The 19666-nt window shown below is 48.6% G+C and overlaps 1 protein-coding gene and 1 long non-coding RNA gene across 7 annotated transcripts in view; one reads left to right on the forward strand and one right to left on the reverse strand.

The window, feature by feature from the left end:
• The window catches only part of pde2a (phosphodiesterase 2A), a 404089-nt gene that overhangs the window by 195022 nt on the left and 189401 nt on the right, over positions 1–19666 (forward strand). For all 6 annotated transcript variants that reach the window (XM_072576762.1, XM_072576765.1, XM_072576764.1 and 3 more), the window contains 5 exons: positions 7668–7777; positions 8405–8460; positions 10847–10906; positions 15665–15806; positions 17975–18027. In XM_072576762.1, the coding sequence (XP_072432863.1) occupies positions 7668–7777; positions 8405–8460; positions 10847–10906; positions 15665–15806; positions 17975–18027 (421 nt within the window). The remainder of the gene's footprint in view (positions 1–7667; positions 7778–8404; positions 8461–10846; positions 10907–15664; positions 15807–17974; positions 18028–19666) is intronic.
• The window catches only part of LOC140481102 (uncharacterized), a 67358-nt gene that overhangs the window by 593 nt on the left and 47099 nt on the right, over positions 1–19666 (reverse strand). The window contains exon 2 of the long non-coding RNA XR_011961467.1: positions 5045–5089. This is a non-coding gene — a long non-coding RNA (uncharacterized lncRNA). The remainder of the gene's footprint in view (positions 1–5044; positions 5090–19666) is intronic.

The following is a 19666-nucleotide window of genomic DNA, read 5'->3' on the forward strand; positions in this document are numbered from 1 at the left end:
AGATGCTGGTGTTGGACTGGGGTGTACAAAGTTAAAAATCACACAGCACCAGGTTATAGTCCAACAGGTTTAATTGGAAGCACACTAGCTTTCGGAGCGACGCTCCTTCATCAGGTGATTGAGTCCATAACCACCTGATTCTGAAAGCTAGTGTGCTTCCAATTAAACCTGTTGGACTATAACCTGGTGTTGTGTGATTTTTAACTTTGTCCATCAATGGAGGCGCCTTTATCAATCCTCTCGCTACATCCTCAAAACTCAGATTAATATTATATAGTAGGGTTTCCCTTTTCTAAAAGAAGTTGAGACCGTATGACCTTACTCTCAACCGGAATCTGTTTTCAGCATGTTTGAGACTGATTATGGAGAGGGAGCTTTATCAACATCTAACATCATAGTGGCCCTCTCTTGGGAGTGTTTGATGAACACAGTGGAAAGGGAGCTTTGTTCTATAACTAACCCCATGCTGTCTCTGTCGTAGGAGAGTGTGATGGGGGCAGTGTAGGGTGAGCTTTACCCCTTATCTACCCCTGTGCTGTTCCTATCCTAGGAGTGTTTGATGGCAACAGTGTAGAGGGAGCTTTGCTCTGTATCTAACCCTGTGCTGTCTCTATTTTGGGAGTGTTTAATGGGGACAGTGTAAAGTGACCTTTGCTCTATGATCTAACCCTGTGCTGTCCCTATCCCTGGGAGTGTTGATAGGGACAGTGTAGAGGGAGCTTTGCTCTGTAATCTAATCCTGTACTGTCCTCATCCTGGGAATGTTTGATAGGGACAGTGTAGAGGGAGCTTTGCTCTGTATCTAACCCTGGGCTGTCCCTATCCCTGGGAGTGTTGATAGGGACAGTGTAGAGGGAGCTTTGCTCTGTATCTAACCCTGTGCTGTCCTCATCCTGGGAGTGTTGATAGGGACAGTGTAGAGGGAGCTTTGCTCTGTATCTAACCCTGTGCTGTCCTCATCCTGGGAGTGTTTGATAGGGACAGTGTAGAGGGAGCTTTGCTCTGTATCTAACCCTGTGCTGTCCCTATCCCTGGGAGTGTTGATAGGGACAGTGTAGAGGGAGCTTTGCTCTGTAATCTAATCCTGTACTGTCCTCATCCTGGGAATGTTTGATAGGGACAGTGTAGAGGGAGCTTTGCTCTGTATCTAACCCTGGGCTGTCCCTATCCCTGGGAGTGTTGATAGGGACAGTGTAGAGGGAGCTTTGCTCTGTATCTAACCCTGTGATGTCCTCATCCTGGGAGTGTTGATAGGGACAGTGTAGAGGGAGCTTTGCTCTGTATCTAACCCTGTGCTGTCCTCATCCTGGGAGTGTTTGATAGGGACAGTGTAGAGGGAGCTTTGCTCTGTATCTAACCCTGTGCTGTCCCTGTCGTGGGAGTGTTTGAAGCCTCTGATAGTGCAATGATAACTAGTTGCATTTCACAGTGCTAGCCGGAATAATGCAAACAATTATTGCTGTCAAGGGAACAATTGTAAGCTGAGCTCCGTGACTGAGCTGCCCTGGCATGTCAGTGCCGAGCGTTTAACCTGAATTCAGTGAAGGAAAACAAACAAAAAATGTAACACTTTTTCCTTGTGAATAGGTGACACTGATGAACAGGAGAGATGTTTGTAAGAATGAGCTTTTTGATTTGAACTGAAACAGTCCAAGTGCAGACATGACTTTTTATTGCTGTTACGAACTGATTCAATGATCCTGACTTTGAAGAGTTTGACCTCTATGCACTCTGCTAAACACCTCAGAATTGTTGATGCAGAATATAACAGCAGATTCTGTCAGATGAAAAAAAAGATACGGTACTGGAACGGCTGAAGGCTGTTCAGTCTGTCGGGTTGATTGCACCAATGACTAAGCTCGTCTGCTACCTCACCTTTACACACTATCCCATGTTCCATAGGATCCCAGGATGTAAGCCATCAGATTCTGGACATTTACAGATTGTAGTTTATTCCATTTCTTGAACGTACCTTTGCAGATATTTATTGCTTTAAACTTTACTTTTTGGTTCATTCCTATCTCTGGTATGGACTTTCTGCTTTTTATTGTGAAGACAGTTGTGAAATATTAGTCCAAAGTCTCTGTCGTGTCCTCATTCCCCATTCCCCACCACCTGCCTCGAAGAGACCAACATTGACTTTAGCTACTCTCTCTCTTTTATATTCTTCCAAATGCTGTTAGCATGTCTATTTTCCTCGCTTTTCATACTGCATTGTTTTTCTGTTGTTACCCAATTTATTATTGGCCCTTTACTGATTTCTAAATCAATCCCAGTGCTCAGCTTTATTTTGCAATTTTAAAAGATTTCTTTCAATCTGGTGGTATGCTCGACTTTGGAGTAACTGAACAATTTTCCTTTTTTGCTGATTTTGTGCTTTTTAATGGGTTATATTTTAGTTGAGCACTTTGTATTATTTCTTTATTTATAGCCATATCAGTTACTTAAATTATCCAATTGACTTTACCCAGATGGAATCAAAGAATTATAGAATTTTACAGCACAGGAGGCCATTCAGCCCACTGGCTCCAGAAAGAGCTACCCGGCTAGTCCCACTCTCCAGCCCTATCTCATTAGGCCTCAAAATACATTACTTCCAAATATATTTGCGGCTCTGTTTGGAAAATTGCCATGGAGATTCTCTCCAGGTACCGAGATAATGGGCTTCAATAAAGTATAGGATTCTTATCTTGGACTTGAGTAAGTCACTCTCAAACTTAATATGCAATTCAATTGTTTGGTTTTTCTTTTAGTTCATGGGATGTGAATGTCACTGGCTCTCGATGAGCATTTGTCACTGCAGTGACTCTGTTTTTATTCGACATTTTTAATTGGGGACTGATATTGGAAAGGGATGGCATAAAAGTCAAGGGTTGTTGAAGGACTGCTGCAGGTTTTGAAAGCAAGTAAACTAGCCCTCATTGCAAGTACTAGTTACACAGCTAGTAATAGTGGAAGGTGAGCTTGCAGATGAACTGGAGTCGAGGGGTATGTCCAGACGAAGCTTTGACTGTCCACAAGGAGCTGATTGATCTGCGGACGAATGACTAATTATCTATGACAAAGGCCTTCTGCCTGACAGCCTTTGCGATTGGTTCCCAAACTGCCAAAGAGCTTGAGGGTGTGACTGTTTTGACAGAAGGCACTGGCCCTCTGGAGGAGGAGGAGCTGTTTTGCTGTGCAGTAAAATATGTCTCAAGCCTGAAGTTAGCCAGTCGATTTCCCCTGTCTAGTTGGTGTATGTTTTGACTGTTAATTGAGAAGGCAAAGAGCCTTTGTAAGTGGGAATGAGTCACCCTGTGCATCCTACAAACAACTGAGCAAAAGATCAAGGAGGACCGTTCTGATTGGCAGAAGACCCATCATACCAAAGCCCTGCAGAATTGCAGCAAGACATCCCTGCTCTAATACTTGAATCCTCTTGCCCTGAAGGTCAATGTACCATCAGCCCATATCCCTCCAAACCCTTCCTATTCATATACCCATCCAAATGCCTCTTAAATGTTGCAATTGTACCAGCCTCCACCACTTCCTCTGGCAGCTCATTCCATACACGTACCACCCTCTGCGTGAAAAAGTTGCCCCTTAGGTCTCTTTTATATCTTTCCCCTCTCACCCTAAACCTATGCCCTCTAGTTCTGGATCCCCCCCCGACCCCAGGGAAAAGACTTTGTCTGTTTATCCTATCCATGCCCCTCATGATTTTATAAACCTCTATAAGGTCACCCCTCAGCCTCAGACGCTCCAGGGAAAACAGCCCCAGCCTGTTCATCCTCTCTCTCTATCGCTCAAATCCTCCAACCCCAGCAAACATACTTGTAAAGGAGGCAAAAGTGAGGCCTGCAGATGCTGGAGATCAGAGTCGAGATGTGGTGCTGGAAAAGCGCAGCAGGTCAGGCAACGTCTGAGGGGCAGGAGAATCGACGTTTCCTGATGAAGGGCTTATGCCGGAAACGTTGATTCTCCTGCTGCTCGGATGCTGCCTGACGGGCTGTGCTTTTCCAGCACCACACTCTCAACCCCAATTATCCTTGTAAAAACTGAAGGAAAAAAAACCCCAGCTTTCAATGCACCTCCCCCTTTCCCAATTTAGTGCCATTCAGATAATTATTCACCTCCTTCTTCCTGCTCCCTCACGTCTCTCCACATTTACTGCATTAGCCGCACGAATGTAATCTGTGTTACACACAGAAATGTGCATTCTGTCAACCTGCATCTGAAAATGAGATCCATTTGGAATTCTACATACCGTGTAAAAGTCAAATTGTTTAAACTATTTTTTAATGTTAAATTTATTGGGTCGACTATTACATGGATACTACTTCTGAATGGGCTGAAATTCATGCTTCAGTCCAAAATTTAGAGAGAGGTTGAACTGGCTGGGGCTGTTTTCCCTGGAGCGTCGGAGGCTGAGGAGTGACCTTATAGAGGTTTACAAAATTATGAGGGGTATGGATAGGGTAAATAGACATGGTCTTTTCCCTGGGGTCGGGGAGTCCAGAACTAGAGGGCATAGGTTTAGGGTGAGAGGGATAAGATATAAAAGAGACCTAAGGGGCAACCTTTTCACGCAGAGGGTGGTACGTGTATGGAATGAGCTGCCAGAGGATGTGGTGGAGGCTGGTACAATTGCAACATTTAAGAGGCATTTGGATGGGTATATGAATAGGAAGGGTTTGGAGGGATATGGGCCAGGTGCTGGCAGGTGGGACTAGATTGGGTTGGGATATCTGGTCGGCATGGACGGGTTGGACCGAAGGGTCTGTTTCCATACTGTACATCACTATGACTCTATGACCCGATACCCTATCATTAGCTGAAACCCATCTGAACTGTAAACCCATAAAGAGAAAAAGCACCATGAATTGTAGTAAGTTGAGGTACACGTTGTCACCTGACTCTGACTTGGTGCTTCTTAAACTTTCCTGCCAAATTCTTCAATTTCTCTCTGTTTTCTCTCATTGACTTTTGTCTTAGTTTTTCATTTTAAGCTTTTATTTCTGATAAAAACATTATCAGACATTTGATTTTCGTACAGACTCACTGTTCATTGTAGCCGTGAGAAATCATCATCAGCTCCAATCGAATCCTGCGTGAAGGAAGGAAGGAATAAAAATGTTGCTTTGCCATGAAACAAGACCAAAGCCGTAATAAAAATCGGGTCGGCTTTTACACAAGTATATACGGTACTTTGTAAAATCTTTGTGGACTGATTGTGGATCAGGCCAAACGCGGCAACTGGGCTTAGATTAATCTCGAATATCTGGTCAGCACAGATGAGTTGGACCGAAAGGTCTGTGTCTGTTTTGTACATCTCTGTGACTCAAGGAATAGTTGAGCTTGATTTCCAGTGCACTACCCCAGTGAGGTGTAACATTCCCCGTCCCTAGTTACCCCCCTTGAGAAAATGGGGGTGAGCTGCCTTCTTGAACCACTGCTGTCCACGTGCTGTAGGTTGACCCACAATGCTCTTAGGGAGGGAATTACAGGATCTTGATCCAACGACAGTGAAGGAACAGTGATCTATTTCCAAGTCAGGATGGGGAGGGGCTTGGAGGCAAAGTATGATAGTGTCATTGAGTCGTACAGATGTATAGCACAGAAACCAACCGTTTGGTCTAAACTGTCCACGCCGACCAGATATCCCAAATTAATCTAGTCCCATTTGCCAGCACTTGTACCATAACCCTCTAAACCTTCCTATTCATAAACCCATCTAGAAACCTTTGAAATATTGTAACTGTACCAGTCTCCACCAGTTCCTCTGGCAACTCATTCCATACATGCTCCACCCTCTGTGTGAAAAAGTTGCCCTCTAGTTCTGGACTCCCCCACCCCAGAAAAAAGACCTTGTCTATTTACCCTATCCATGCCCCTCATGATTTTATAAACCTGTATAAAGTTACCTCTCAGCCTCCAACGTTCCAGGGAAAACAGCCCCAGCCTGTTACTAAACTTAGTGATCTCTGATTAAGCCCCACTCTCTGCAACTGGATCCTCAGTTTCCTGACCCACAGATGACAATCAGTGAAGATTGGGGACAATATTTCATCCTCACTAACACTCAACACTGGAGCCCCCCCAGGGGTGTGTCCTCAGCCCCCTACTGTACTCACTATATACCCATGATTGTGTTGCCAAATACCAGACTAATGGCATTTACAAGTTTGCTGATAACACCACCATAGTCAGTCGAACATCAGATGGTGACAAAACAGATTACAGACAGGAGGTGGAAGACCTGGAAAAATGGTGCACTGAGAACAATCTAGCTCTCAATACCGTCAAAACCAAGGAACTCATTATTGACTTTCGGTGGGATGTTACTCACACCCCCCCTCTGCATTAACAGCACAGAGGTGGAACGAGTGGAGAGTGTCAAGCTCCTGGGAGTGGTCATCCACAACAAGCTTTCTTGGACTCTTCCTGTGGACGCAGTGGTTACAAAGGCCCAACAACGTCTCTTCTTCTGAGGAAATTTGGCATGACAGTGAATACCCGTGTCAACTTTTATAGGTGCACCATCGAGAGCATTCTGTCTGGATGTATCACTACCTGGTATGGCAACTGTACCATTCAAGATCGGAGATGGTTACAGAGAGTGGTGAACTCGGCCCGGACAATCACAAAGACCAACCTCCCATCTATAGAATCCATCTACCAGGCCCACTGTCAAGGAAAGGCCACCAGCATTCTCAAAGATCCATCCCACCCTGGCAATGTTTTTCTACAACCTCTACCATCAGGGAGAAGGTACAGAAGCCTGAACACATGCACCAGCCGGTTTCGAAACAGTTTCTACCCTCCTGTTGTTAGAATACTGAATGGACTCACAAACTCTTAACATTCACCTGTACCTGTGTTTTGTTTTTGCTGTTGTTTACCTATTATTTACTATCGATGCTCCTTAACTCTGTGATCTGCCTGTATTGCTCATGAGACAAAGCTTTTCACTGTGCCTTGGTACATGTGACAATAAATTCAATTCAATTTAAAAATTCAGCCTCTCCCAATAGCTCAAATCCTCCAACCCTGGCAACATCCTTGTAAATCTTTTCTGAACCCTTTCAAGTTTCACAACATCTTTCCGATAGGTAGGAGACCAGAATTGCACACAGTATTCCAACAGTGGTCTATCCAATGTCCTGTACAGCCGCAACATGACCTCCCAACTCCTGTACTCAATACTCTGACCAATAAAGAAAAGCATACCAAACACCTTCTTCACTATCCTATCTACCTGGGACTCCACTTTCAAGGAGCTATGAACCTGCACTCCAAGGTCTCTTTGTTCTGCAATACTCCCCAGGTGATGTTTTCCCAGAGAATATTTTATTGAGAGATTTTGAGTTCAGCCTAGTTCATTATCAAATACGACATTGGATACAGGGTTGTCCCTGTCGTTTCCTCAATGAACTGGAGCAGGAGGTGGGGACAAACACCCCCACTGTTCCTTCAAATGCAGTCCCTGCGATTAGTCCATGTGGGGCAAGGGGGAGAGTGCTGGTTTGCTATCTCCAGGGATCACAGGCACCGCAGACAGTGCTGCACTCAGTCGGTATTGCACAGGGAGGGAGCGATGGTCGGGTTGGTCAGTGGTCTTCACTGGATGTACTTTCTCTCTCTCTGTCTCTGTCTCTCTCTCTCCCTCTCTCTCTCCCTCGCAGAGAAGCAGTGATCACAAAGTCGAGAATTGAATGTAATGGACTCCACAAGACTGACATCCAGGTCACCAAGATGAACCACATGGTGGCTCCGTTGCCAAGCGACAAACAAGGTGGGTGGAGCTACTTCATCTGAATCAGCCACCTCCACCTCTCCTCCCTCACACACCTTTGTCTCCAGCCCTCCCATTCCTCCCCTCCCATTCCCCCTCTCCTCTCCCACCCCCCTCCCATTTCCCAACTGCATCCTGCTCTCCCCTCCCACTCCACTCCCTACCCCCCTACCCAAGCCCTCCCAGTCCTCTCCCAAACCCCTTTTCCCCCAAACCGTCTCCTATTCCCCAACACAACCCCCTCCCATTCCCCCTCCCACCCACCCCCAGCCGTGTCTCTCTATCCTCTCACTCCCACCCTCCTGATAGCCCCTTCCATTCTCCGCCAAACCCTCCACGTTTCCCTTTCTGTGGCTTAAATCTGCAGAAAGCACTCCCCCCAACCCCACCCTCCACTGCCTCCCTCGCCTCCTTCCACCATCTCACCTCCACACCTTCCTACCCCTTCAGCCCCAATCACCTCATTATACCCTTTCATCTCCTCATTCCCCACCCCTGCTCACCATCCCTGCCTACCTTCACCACTCCCCTTCTCCCTCCCTCCCTCCATAGCCATTTGATTTATCTTGTTACTCACCTGGTCAAAGACCCTGAGTCTCCTTTGACTGTTTGTCTTTCCCCATACAGTGATCATAATCCCTGTGGTGGACGAGGATGTGGGGAGAGTCATCTCTGTGATTGTGGTAAGGACGCTTCATCTGTGTGTGTGTGTCTGTGTGTGGGTGTGTGTGTCTGTGTGTGGGTGTGTGTGTCTGTGTGTGGGTGTGTGTGTCTGTGTGTGAAAGTGATGGTCTGTGTGTGTGTCTGAGTGATGGTCTGTATGTGTGTGTCTGTCTGAGTGTGTGTGTGTGTGTAAGTGATGGTCTGTGTGTGTATTTGTCTGTCTGAGTGACTGTGTGTGTCTGTCTGAGTGACAGTCTGTGTCTCTTTCTGAGTGTCTGTCTGTCTGTCTGAGTGACTGTGTGTGTCTGAATGTGTGTGTGTGTGTCTGAGTGTCTGTGTGTGTGTGTCTGAATGTGTGTGTGTGTGTCTGTCTGAGTGTCTGTGTGTATGTGTCTGTCTGAGTGACAGTCTGTGTCTCTTTCTGAGTGTCTGTCTGTCTGTCTGAGTGACTGTGTGTGTCTGAATGTGTGTGTGTGTCTGTCTGAGTGTCTGTGTCTGTCTGAGTGTCTGTGTGTGTGTGTCTGAATGTGTGTGTGTCTGTCTGAGTGTCTGTGTGTGTGTGTCAGTCAGTGCCTGTACCCAGTGCCACTGTCTGTCCTGCGCAGTCACCCCATGCTGGGTGCTATCCAGTATCATACATAATCATGAATACTTCACTAACGCAATAGGGGTTGTCCAGTCACCATGAGCAGAGGTCTGCAGCACAGGCGAAAATCCTTCAGCCCATCATATCCGTGCTAATCAAAAACAACCCCCTAACTATTCTGATTCCATTTCCCTCCACTTGGCCCATTGCCTTGTATTCCGAGTACACATCGAAATCCTTTGTCAATGTGATGAGGGTTTCTACTTCTCCTACCATGACAGGCAGCCAGTTCCGGATTCCCAGTACCTTCTGGGTGCAAATGTTTTTCCCTCACATCCTGCTGTCAACCTCCTGGCCCTTTCCCTTCAATCCATGCCCCTGGCAATTGACCTCTCCATGCCCCTGGCCATTGACCTCTCCATGCCCCTGGCAATTGACCTCTCCATGCCCCTGGCTATTGACCTCTCCATGCCCCTGGCAATTGACCTCTCCATGCCCCTGGCCATTGACCCCTCCATGCCCCTGTCCCTTTCCCTTCAATCCATGCCCCTGGCCATTGACCCTTCCATGCCCCTGGCACTTGACCTCTCCATGTCCCTGGCCATTGACCCCTCCATGCCCCTGGCCATTGACCCCTCCATGCCCCTGGCCATTGACCTCTCCATGCCCCTGGCCATTGACCCCTCCATGCCCCTGGCCATTGACCTCTCCATGCCCCTGGCCATTGACCTCTCCATGCCCCTGGCCATTGACCCCTCCATGCCCGGGAGTAGGTTCTTCCAGTTTACCTTAAAAATGTGCCCCTGATTATTTTTATACATCTCAATTGTCTACTCTCTCAGTCTCCTCTGCTCCAATGATGACGGTGTCTCGGTAATTTCCCTGGCTGTATAATCCTAGGCTAATGTCAATGCGTACCAAAGTTGGTCCTTTCTAAGGACATTGGTTAGCTTAGTTGGTTGTATGGCTGGTTCACGATGCAGAGTGATGACAACAGCACGGGTTCAATTTCCACACCGGCTGAAGACCATAAAGAATTCTCCGTCTCAGCCTCCCCTCGCCTGAGGCATGGTGACCCTCAGGTTAAAGCCCCCACCAGTTGTCTCTCTCTCTCTCTCTCTCTCTCTCTCTCTCTCTAATTAACAGAGCAGTCCTGTGCTTTTCTTTTTATTTGTTGATGGGATGAGGGCATCGCTGGCCAGGTCAGCATTTATTACCCACCCCTAATTACCCAGAGGGCAATTGAGACTTACCCCCCACCTCTGTGAGTGTGGAGTCATGAGTAGGCCTGACCAGGTCAGGATGGTAGTTTCCTTCATTGGTGAACTAGATGGGGTTTCCCAATAATGGATTCATGGTCATCATTAGAGTTCTTATTCTAAATGTTCTTTTATTGAATTCAAACTCCACATCGGTGGGATTTGAACCCGTGTCTCCAGAACATTCCCTTGGTCTTTCGATTAATAGTCCAGTGATGATACTGCTGGGCCGTGACTTCCCCCTTAGTCAGGTAAGACAAGGCAACTTTACCTTCTCCATTGCATCTAGTCCGCCAGCCTTTCTGATTCCAAATTCTTATCATTGTCTCGAAATCCACGGTTTTCCTTATTACTCTCAGTCCCTACCGAAATCACCCACTTTAATCACTCCACCAACGGCAGCCCTGCCTTGGGACTGACTTTGTAATTCCATCTGGAAACCTTACGATTGTAACGTCTGAGCCAGTGACGCTCCCTGACACTGTACCCTTTGTTGATGCGTGTAGTCACCCAAACCATCCTTTTGTGTTGATCCTTGCCTTGATATTTATCCTTTTGTAGATTTATTGTGGTATCCTGGAGAATGTTGATGAATTTTCGCTGAACCTTCTCGAAAAACACGTGAGTATGGGTTTGTTGATACACCCTAATCTTGACTTCAGTCGGTGAGACTGTCCGGCCACTGCCCATCCACCCTGATATAATACCATCTTAGCTCAGAGAGAATCTCAGCCTGGGCATTGCTGGGTACAGACAAACCTGTGAACATAACAACAAAGAGCAGGAAGAGGCCATTCAGCCCTTTGAGTCTGGACTACCATTCAATAATATCGTGGCTGATCTGATTTTAACCTCAACTCCACATTTATACATATTGCCTGACAATCCCTTCACCGCCCTGACCATCAGGAATCTATCTAACTCAGACTGAAAATTACACCCCCGATCGAGAGACACTGGATCCTGCAATTCAGGTTGACCACGAAGAGTGTGGTGCTGGAAAAGCACAGCAGGTCAGGCAGCATCTGAGGAGCAGGAGAGTCGAAGTTTCGGGCATAAGCCCTTCATCAGGACGGGCCTAGAACATCGACTCTCCTGCTCCTCGGATGCTGCCTGACCTGCTGTGCTTTTCCAGCACCACTCTCTTGACTCTGATCTCCAGCATCTGCAGTGCCCACCTTCTCCTGACTTGTTGACCTCCCAAGTGCAGTATTTTCTTATCTGTTCCTGGGATGTGAGAAGGTGGGGGTGAGCTGCCTTGTTAAAGTACTGCAGTCCATGTGCTGTAGGTAGACCTTTCATGGTGTTATGGGGGAATTCTAGGATTTTGACCCAGTGACACTGAAGGACCGGTTTGGGAATATTTCCAAGTTTGGGAGGTGGTGCTGTTCCCCTTGAACATCTAGCTTGTAGTAATCATGGGTTCGGAAAGTGCTGTCTGAGAAGTCTTGGTGAATTTCTGGAGTGCATCTTGTGGATGGTTCACGCTGCAGCAACCGAGTGTCAGTGAGGGGGGGAGTGGATGTTTGCGGATGTGCCAATAGAGCGTGCTGCTTTGTCCTGGGTGATGTTAAGCTTCTTGAGTGTTATGGGGAGTATGCCATCACACTCCTGACTTGATGTGAAGGTGCTGCTGTTGGACTGGGGTGGACAAAGTCAGAAGTCACACGGCACCAGGTTATAATCCAACAGGTTTATTTGAATTCACAAGCTTTTGGAGTGCAGTCCCTTCAGCTGGGGGAAGTGGAGAGAAGCACACAGGCACAAAATGTATCGACAGGGAGACAAAAAGATCGTACAAATGGTGTGAGTGGAGTGTCAACAGACTGAATAATAAGTCTCTGCAGGTGATTGAAAGTGTCAGACTGTGTGGGTAAAGTGTCAACAGCTGAATAACAAGTGAAGGGATGACCGATTAATTGAGGTGGAGAGATAATTACAAAAAAAACTAAAAATAAAATGGTGCTGGAGACAAACCAAACAACTGGAATAACATGATAGGTGTAAAGGTCACATGCTGAGGGTCTAACCAAAGTAACAAATAATCCAAAACTACACAAACTAATTATGGTAGAGGGACCATAACAAGTTATCAAGGTGACAGTTTCAAGACAGGACAGTGAGGAAGATTTTACAAATACAGAACAGTGTGGTGAGGTCATATGTAGTGCGACATGAATCCAACTCCCTGTGCCTTGTAGATGGTGGACAAGCTTTAGGGAGTCAGGAGGTGAGTTTCTCACTGCAGTATTCCCAGCCTCTGACTGGGTCTTATAGCCACTGTGTTTATCTGGTGAGTCCAGTTGAGTTTCTGGTTAATGTTAACCCCCACGATGTTGATAGTGGGGGATTCAGTGATGGCAAGACCAGTAAATGTCAAGGACAGTGGTTAGTTTGTCTCTTATTGGTGATAATAATTGTCTGGTATTTGTGTGGCATGAGTGTTACCTGCCACTTATCAGCCCAAGCCTGGATATTGTCCAGATCTTGTTGCATTTTAACACCGACTGCTTCAGTATCTGAGGAGTCGGAAATGGTGCTGAACATTGTGTAATCATCATTGACCATCCCCACTTCTGACCTTATGATGGAGGGAGGGTCATTGATGAAGCAGCTGAAGATGGTTGGGACTAGGACACGCCCCTGAGGAACTAGTGCTCTTGTGGTGCAGTGGTAATGACCCTATCTCTGAGTCTGGAGGTCCAGGTTCAGGTCCCAGCTGTCCCAGAAGCATGTGATGGATTTTCTGAGCAGGTTGTATCTACCCCTGAGGAACTAGGATCTTGTGGTATGGTGGTAGTGTTCCTACCTCTGGGCTAGGTAAGCCAGGTTCCACCTGCCCATGTGTCAAAACACCCAAACAGGTTGGCTGTAATAACGAGGGAGGTAATGATGGCATAGTGGGGTGGAATGATTGAGGATACCATGTGGAACTCCTGCATGGATGTCTTGGAGCTGAGATGACTGACTCAGGACTGAAGGAGGCACCATCCTCCTGTGACATCAGTATTTATCCCTGAATCTGTATTCCAGAGGAGGTGATTCAATCCTTCTCACCTCGCTGGGGGGAGATGCGGCAGCCTGCTGTGTGTAAATTGGCTTCTGTCTTCCCAATGTTCCAACACTGACGCTCTTAAAGTTCTCCGTTGCTTTCAAAGTGCATCAGAACGTGGAGTGAGCTGAGGTTCGGGTGTTCAGTGAGTCCCTGTTGGTGGTTATCAAGTCTTCACCAGCTCTTGAAATCAACTGTTCATCGAGTGTCCCTGTAAAAATGTCAGTAATTTGGGCAGAAGAACAGAAACTAACCCAACGTTCTGGATAGTGGCCGTCCTATAAAAGGTGGTCCAAGGACCATAACACCATAAGAAATAGGAGTGGACGCAAGGCCATTCGGCCCATTGAGACCATTCTGCCAGTTAATCATGGCTGATGGGCATTTCAATTCTATTCACCCGCACTCTTCCCGTAGCCCTTAATTCATTGCCAGATCAAAAATTTATCAATCTCTGCCTTGAAGACACCGAATGTCCCGGCCTCCACTGCGCTCCCTGGCAGTGAATTCCACAGGCCCACCACCCTTTGGCTGAAGAAATGTCTTCTCATTTCCGTTCTAAATTGACCCCCTCTAATTGTAAGGCTGTGCCCACGGGTCCTAGTCTCCTCACCTAACAGAAACAACTTTCCAGCATCCACCCTTTCTAAGCCATGCATTTTCTTGTAAGTTTCTATTAGATCTCCCCTCAACCTTCTAAACTCTAATCAATACAATCCCAGGATCCTCAGCCTATCACCATATGTTAGGCCGACCATTTCAAGAGCTTGACCTCTTGATCGTACATGAGAGGGCAGACTGTGCTGTCACCCAGCTGACAGACCGTACCTCCAGCAGTGTGGTATTCCATCAGTACGGCACAGCCCGGCCCTTATGGGAGTCTGGAGGCACAGCATTCTCACTGACAGCATTGCAGAATCACAGGATTGGTGGGGTACAAAACATAGAAACATGGAAGATAGGAGCAGGCGAAGGCCATTCGGCCCTTCGAGCCTGCTCCACCATTCATCACCACCATGGCTGATCCTCCAACTCAATTGTCTCCTTGACTTGTCCGGACTTGTCCGACCTGCCTATCTTCTTTTCCACCTATCCACTCCACCCTCTCCTCCTTGACCTATCACCTTCATCCCCTCCCCCACTCACCCATTGTACTCTATGCTACTCTCTCCCCACCCCCACCCTCCTCTAGTTTATCTCTCCACGCTTCAGGCTCACTGCCTTTATTCCTGATGAAGGGCTTTTGCCCGAAACGTCGATTTCGCTGCTCGTTGGATGCTGCCTGAACTGCTGTGCTCTTCCAGCACCACTAATCCAGTATTTGGTTTTCAGCATCTGCAGTCATTGTTTTTACCTCCAACTCAATAGCCTAATCCTGCTTTCTCCCCGTAATCTTTCATCCCATTCCCCCCAAGTGCTCTATCTACCTGCCTCTTGAATACAGTCAATGGTTTGGCATCAACTACTTCCTGAGCTAATGGATTCCACAGGCTCACCACGCTTTGGGTGAAGAAATGTCTCCTCATCTCTATTTGGTCCATCCCAAATCCCCAGACTGTGAACCCTGGACAAACCCACTATCCTCCCTGCATCTGCCCCCGTTACAATTTAGATTACTTACAGTGTGGAAACAGGCCCTTCGGCCCAACAAGTCCACACCGACCCTCCGAAGAGCAACCCACCCAGACCCATTCCCCTGCATTTACCCCTTACCTAACACTACAGGCAATTTAGCATGGCCAATTCACCTGACTTACACATCTTTGGACTGTGGGAGGAAACCGGAGCACCCGGAGGAAACCCACGCAGAACATGGGGAGAATGTGCAAACTCCACACAGTCAGTCGCCTGAGGCGGGAATTGAACCTGGGTCTCTGGCGCTGTGAGGCAGCAATGCTAACCACTGTGCCACCGTGCCGCCCACCAACGACTCTCTGTGTTATGTTATCTCAGAGATCCCCCCTCCATTTGTCTGAATTCCAGCGAAAACGATCCTAACCTAGTCAATCTCCCGTCATACGTCAATCCTGCCATCCACTGAATCAGTCAGGTCCGAGGCCAATCAGCCCATCGTGCCTGTACTGTCTCTTCACATGCGCATTGTTACCCAGTGCCAATCTCCTGCATTCTCTACAAATCCCTGCACACCATTTCCATCCAAATAATCATCCAACTACCTGTGGAGGGATTCACATGATGAGTAAAGCAGATTGAATTCCCCCGCTCCAGGTCTGACACCACCCACCAGCCGGGTCTGACTGGCACCAGGGGAGCCTCCAGCTGTCTGCTGCCAGCCGATGACCTGTTTTGTCCGGTTTCTGTCCCAGATCTGTGCGACTTGTAAGCGAGTGCAGGCCCTCCTGAACCCGCTCAGCTGGAGTCACATCGGTTTACACCAGAGCTACACCGCAGCAGCGGAACTACCCGGAGCCTTCGATGAGCTCGACCACAAGATTCTGCAATTGTGCGGTACGTACAGAACCCTTCCTGCCCGGACCACACATCAAGGGGGGCAAGGGATGGAGGGGGAGCGTGTCGAAGGAGCTCTACTCTGTATCTGTGCTGTCTCTGTCCTCGGAGTGTGATGATTGGTGGTGGTGTGGGTTTATGAGATTTAATTTAGGGGAATGGGGAGTGCAGTTTGGGAGGATATGGAAGTGGTTTGGATGATATGGCATGAAATATAGGGGGATAAAGGGTGTGATTTGGGGGGATCGGTGTGAGTTGGGAATGCGGTGTGAGTTGGTGACGCGGTGTGAGTTGGGGACGTGGTGTGAGTTGGGGACGCGGTGTGAGTTGGGGACACGGTGTGAGTTGGGGACGTGGTGTGTGTTGGGGACACGGTGTGAGTTGGGGACGCGGTGTGAGTTGGGGACGTGTGTGTTGGGGACGCGGTGTGAGTTGGGGACACGGTGTGAGTTGGGGACACGGTGTGAGTTGGGGACGTGGTGTGTGTTGGGGACACGGTGTGAGTTGGGGACGCGGTGTGAGTTGGGGACGTGGTGTGTGTTGGGGACGCGGTGTGTGTTGGTGACGCGGTGTGAGTTGGGGACGCGGTGTGTGTTGGGGACGTGGTGTGTGTTGGGGACGCGGTGTGAGTTGGTGACGCGGTGTGAGTTGGGGACGTGGTGTGTGTTGGGGACGCGGTGTGAGTTGGGGACACGGTGTGAGTTGGGGACACGGTGTGAGTTGGGGACACGGTGTGAGTTGGGGACGTGGTGTGTGTTGGGGACACGGTGTGAGTTGGGACGTGGTGTGAGTTGGGGACGCGGTGTGTGTTGGGGACGCGGTGTGAGTTGGGGACGTGGTGTGTGTTGGGGACGCGGTGTGAGTTGGGGACGCGGTGTGAGTTGGGGACGCGGTGTGAGTTGGGGACGCGGTGTGAGTTGGGGACGTGGTGTGTGTTGGGGACACGGTGTGAGTTGGGGACGCGGTGTGAGTTGGGGACACGGTGTGAGTTGGGGACGTGGTGTGTGTTGGGGACACGGTGTGATTTGGGGACGCGGTGTGATTTGGGGACGCGGTGTGAGTTGGGGACACGGTGTGAGTTGGGGACGCGGTGTGAGTTCGGGACGCGGTGTGGGTTGGGGACGCGGTGTGAGTTGGGGACGCGGTGTGAGTTGGGGACGCGGTGTGAGTTGGGGACGCGGTGTGAGTTGGGGACGCGGTGTGAGTTGGGGACGTGGTGTGTGTTGGGGACGTGGTGTGTGTTGGGGACGTGGTGTGTGTTGGGGACGCGGTGTGAGTTGGGGACGTGGTGTGAGTTGGGGACGTGGTGTGTGTTGGGGACGCGGTGTGGGTTGGGGACGCGGTGTGAGTTGGGGACGCGGTGTGAGTTGGGGACGCGGTGTGAGTTGGGGACGCGGTGTGAGTTGGGGACGTGGTGTGAGTTGGGGACGCGGTGTGTGTTGGGGATGCGGTGTGAGTTGGGGACGTGGTGTGTGTTGGGGACGCGGTGTGAGTTGGGGACGTGGTGTGAGTTGGGGACGCGGTGTGAGTTGGGGACGCGGTGTGAGTTGGGGACGTGGTGTGAGTTGGGGACGTGGTGTGAGTTGGGGACGTGGTGTGTGTTGGGGACGCGGTGTGAGTTGGGGACGTGGTGTGAGTTGGGGACGCGGTGTGAGTTGGGGACGTGGTGTGAGTTGGGGACGCGGTGTGAGTTGGGGACGTGGTGAGAGTTGGGGACGCGGTGTGAGTTGGGGACGCGGTGAGAGTTGGGGACGTGGTGTGAGTTGGGGACGTGGTGTGTGTTGGGGACGCGGTGTGAGTTGGGGACGTGGTGTGAGTTGGGGACGCGGTGTGAGTTGGGGACGTGGTGAGAGTTGGGGACGTGGTGAGAGTTGGGGACGCGGTGTGTGTTGGGGACGTGGTGTGTGTTGGGGACACAGTGTATTTTGGGGACCCAGTGTGAGTTGGGGACGTGGTGTGAGTTGGGGACGTGGTGTGTGTTGGGGACGCGGTGTGAGTTGGGGACGTGGTGTGTGTTGGGGGTGCGGTTTGATTTGGGTTTTGGGGCTCTGGGATGTGAGAGTGGGCTGGCTCTGTATTTGGGGACTCTGGGACTGGGTGTGTAAGTGTTTGTGTTGGGGCGTTGGTTCAGGTGGTTTCTAAGACTTGGCCGTTTCACTTCCTTTCAGGTGAGCTGTACGATCAAGATGCTGCTTCTCTTCAGCTGAAGGTTATTCACTACGTAAGTCTTCAATCGACTAAGTTATCAAAGCTCTTGTGGGTATTTGTGCAAAATATTACAATCAGGAGGGAGGGAGGGAGACTCCGAACTCTATCAGTGTCAATGCTGCCAAATTCCTGATATCTCCTTTTACTGTCACTGACATTGCGCAGACATTTTCCAAAATGTTGTCCACTCTGGAAAGATCCCATCAGATGGGAGATAGCACAAACGGACAGAGACAGGAAACAGGAGCATATGAGCCGATTAGACTGACATCTGGCAGTGGGAATATTACAGCAGGGGACTTAAAACATCTTAGTGCTATCAGGCAAAGACAGCATGCCTTTGTCAAAGAGAAATAGTGTTTGTCGGATTTGTTAGCATTCTTTGAAATGAAACAAGTGGGATAGGTAAAGGGGAGCTGGTGGATGTGGTGTATGTGATTGGCTGGAAGACCCATCAAGGGTTACTCTGAGGATTTTGATGAATCCTTACAGCCATCTCCAGTCTACATTCCCCAGTTCCTGCCCAGTTTTGCGAGAGTTGGCCTTCTCCCAATTTAATACTTTCACCTGAGGGCAACTTTGTCCAGAAGTAGCTTAAAGCTTATTGAATGATGGTCAGTGTTCTTGTAATGCTACCCCCCACTGAAACGTTGGTCACCTGGTTGGGTTCATTCCCCAACCCCAGGTTTAGAACGGCCCCTTCCTGAGTTGTACAATTCACATCTTGTTTCAATGTGAGGAGATGTTGCTATTTCATGTCAGCATCACTGAATGAATTGGCTAGTGACAATAAAAAAATGGTAATCTCTACATCAAAGAGTAATTTAGATGAAACCTTAAGGGGAGCCCCCTTGAAAAAGATATTCAAAAAATTGGAGCTGGTTTTATAGCCTGAACAACCAAGTTGTGTGTAATTATCTGACCAAGCCTTGGCTGTAAGAAGTATTACATTCCAACCTGTGCACTCAACGCTCTTCACAGAGACCTAGAGTAAAATAGCAAGATTTCTTAATGAACCTCCAATAAACAGTTTGACTGCATTGTGGCTTTCAGCCATGGACACCAGAAGATTATGAAGGCTTTGCGAAAAAAAAAGTTCAATCAGAATTGATCACAGAGAACCCGGGACGATTCTCCTCAAAACAAGAAAACAATATCACCGTTTCTTCACTGGGTCAAAATTCTGGAACTCCTGGTAGAAATATGTGCTGCATACTGCTCAGAGTCATAGAGCTGTAGAACACTGAAACAGACCTTTGTCTGTGCTGGCCAGATATCCTCAACTAATCTTGTTCCATTTGCCAGCACTTGGCCCATATCCCTCCAAACCCTTCCTATTCATATACCCATCCAGATGCCTTTTAAATGTTGTAATTGTACCAGCCTCCACCACATCCTCTGGCAGCTCATTCCATACACGTACCACCCTCTGTGTGAAAAAGTTGCCCCTTAGGTCCTTTTTATATCTTTCCTCTCTCAGCCTAAACTTATGCCCTCTAGTTCTGGATTTGTCTACCCCAGGGAAAAGACTTTATCTGTTTACCTAATCCTTACCCTTCATGATTGTACAAACCTGTGTAAGGTCACCCCTCAGCCTCCGACGCTCCAGGGAAAACAGCCCCAGCCTATTCAGCCTCTCCCTGTAGCTCAAG

Source organism: Chiloscyllium punctatum, chromosome 9 (assembly GCF_047496795.1).
Source record: "Chiloscyllium punctatum isolate Juve2018m chromosome 9, sChiPun1.3, whole genome shotgun sequence".
NCBI lineage: Eukaryota > Metazoa > Chordata > Chondrichthyes > Orectolobiformes > Hemiscylliidae > Chiloscyllium > Chiloscyllium punctatum.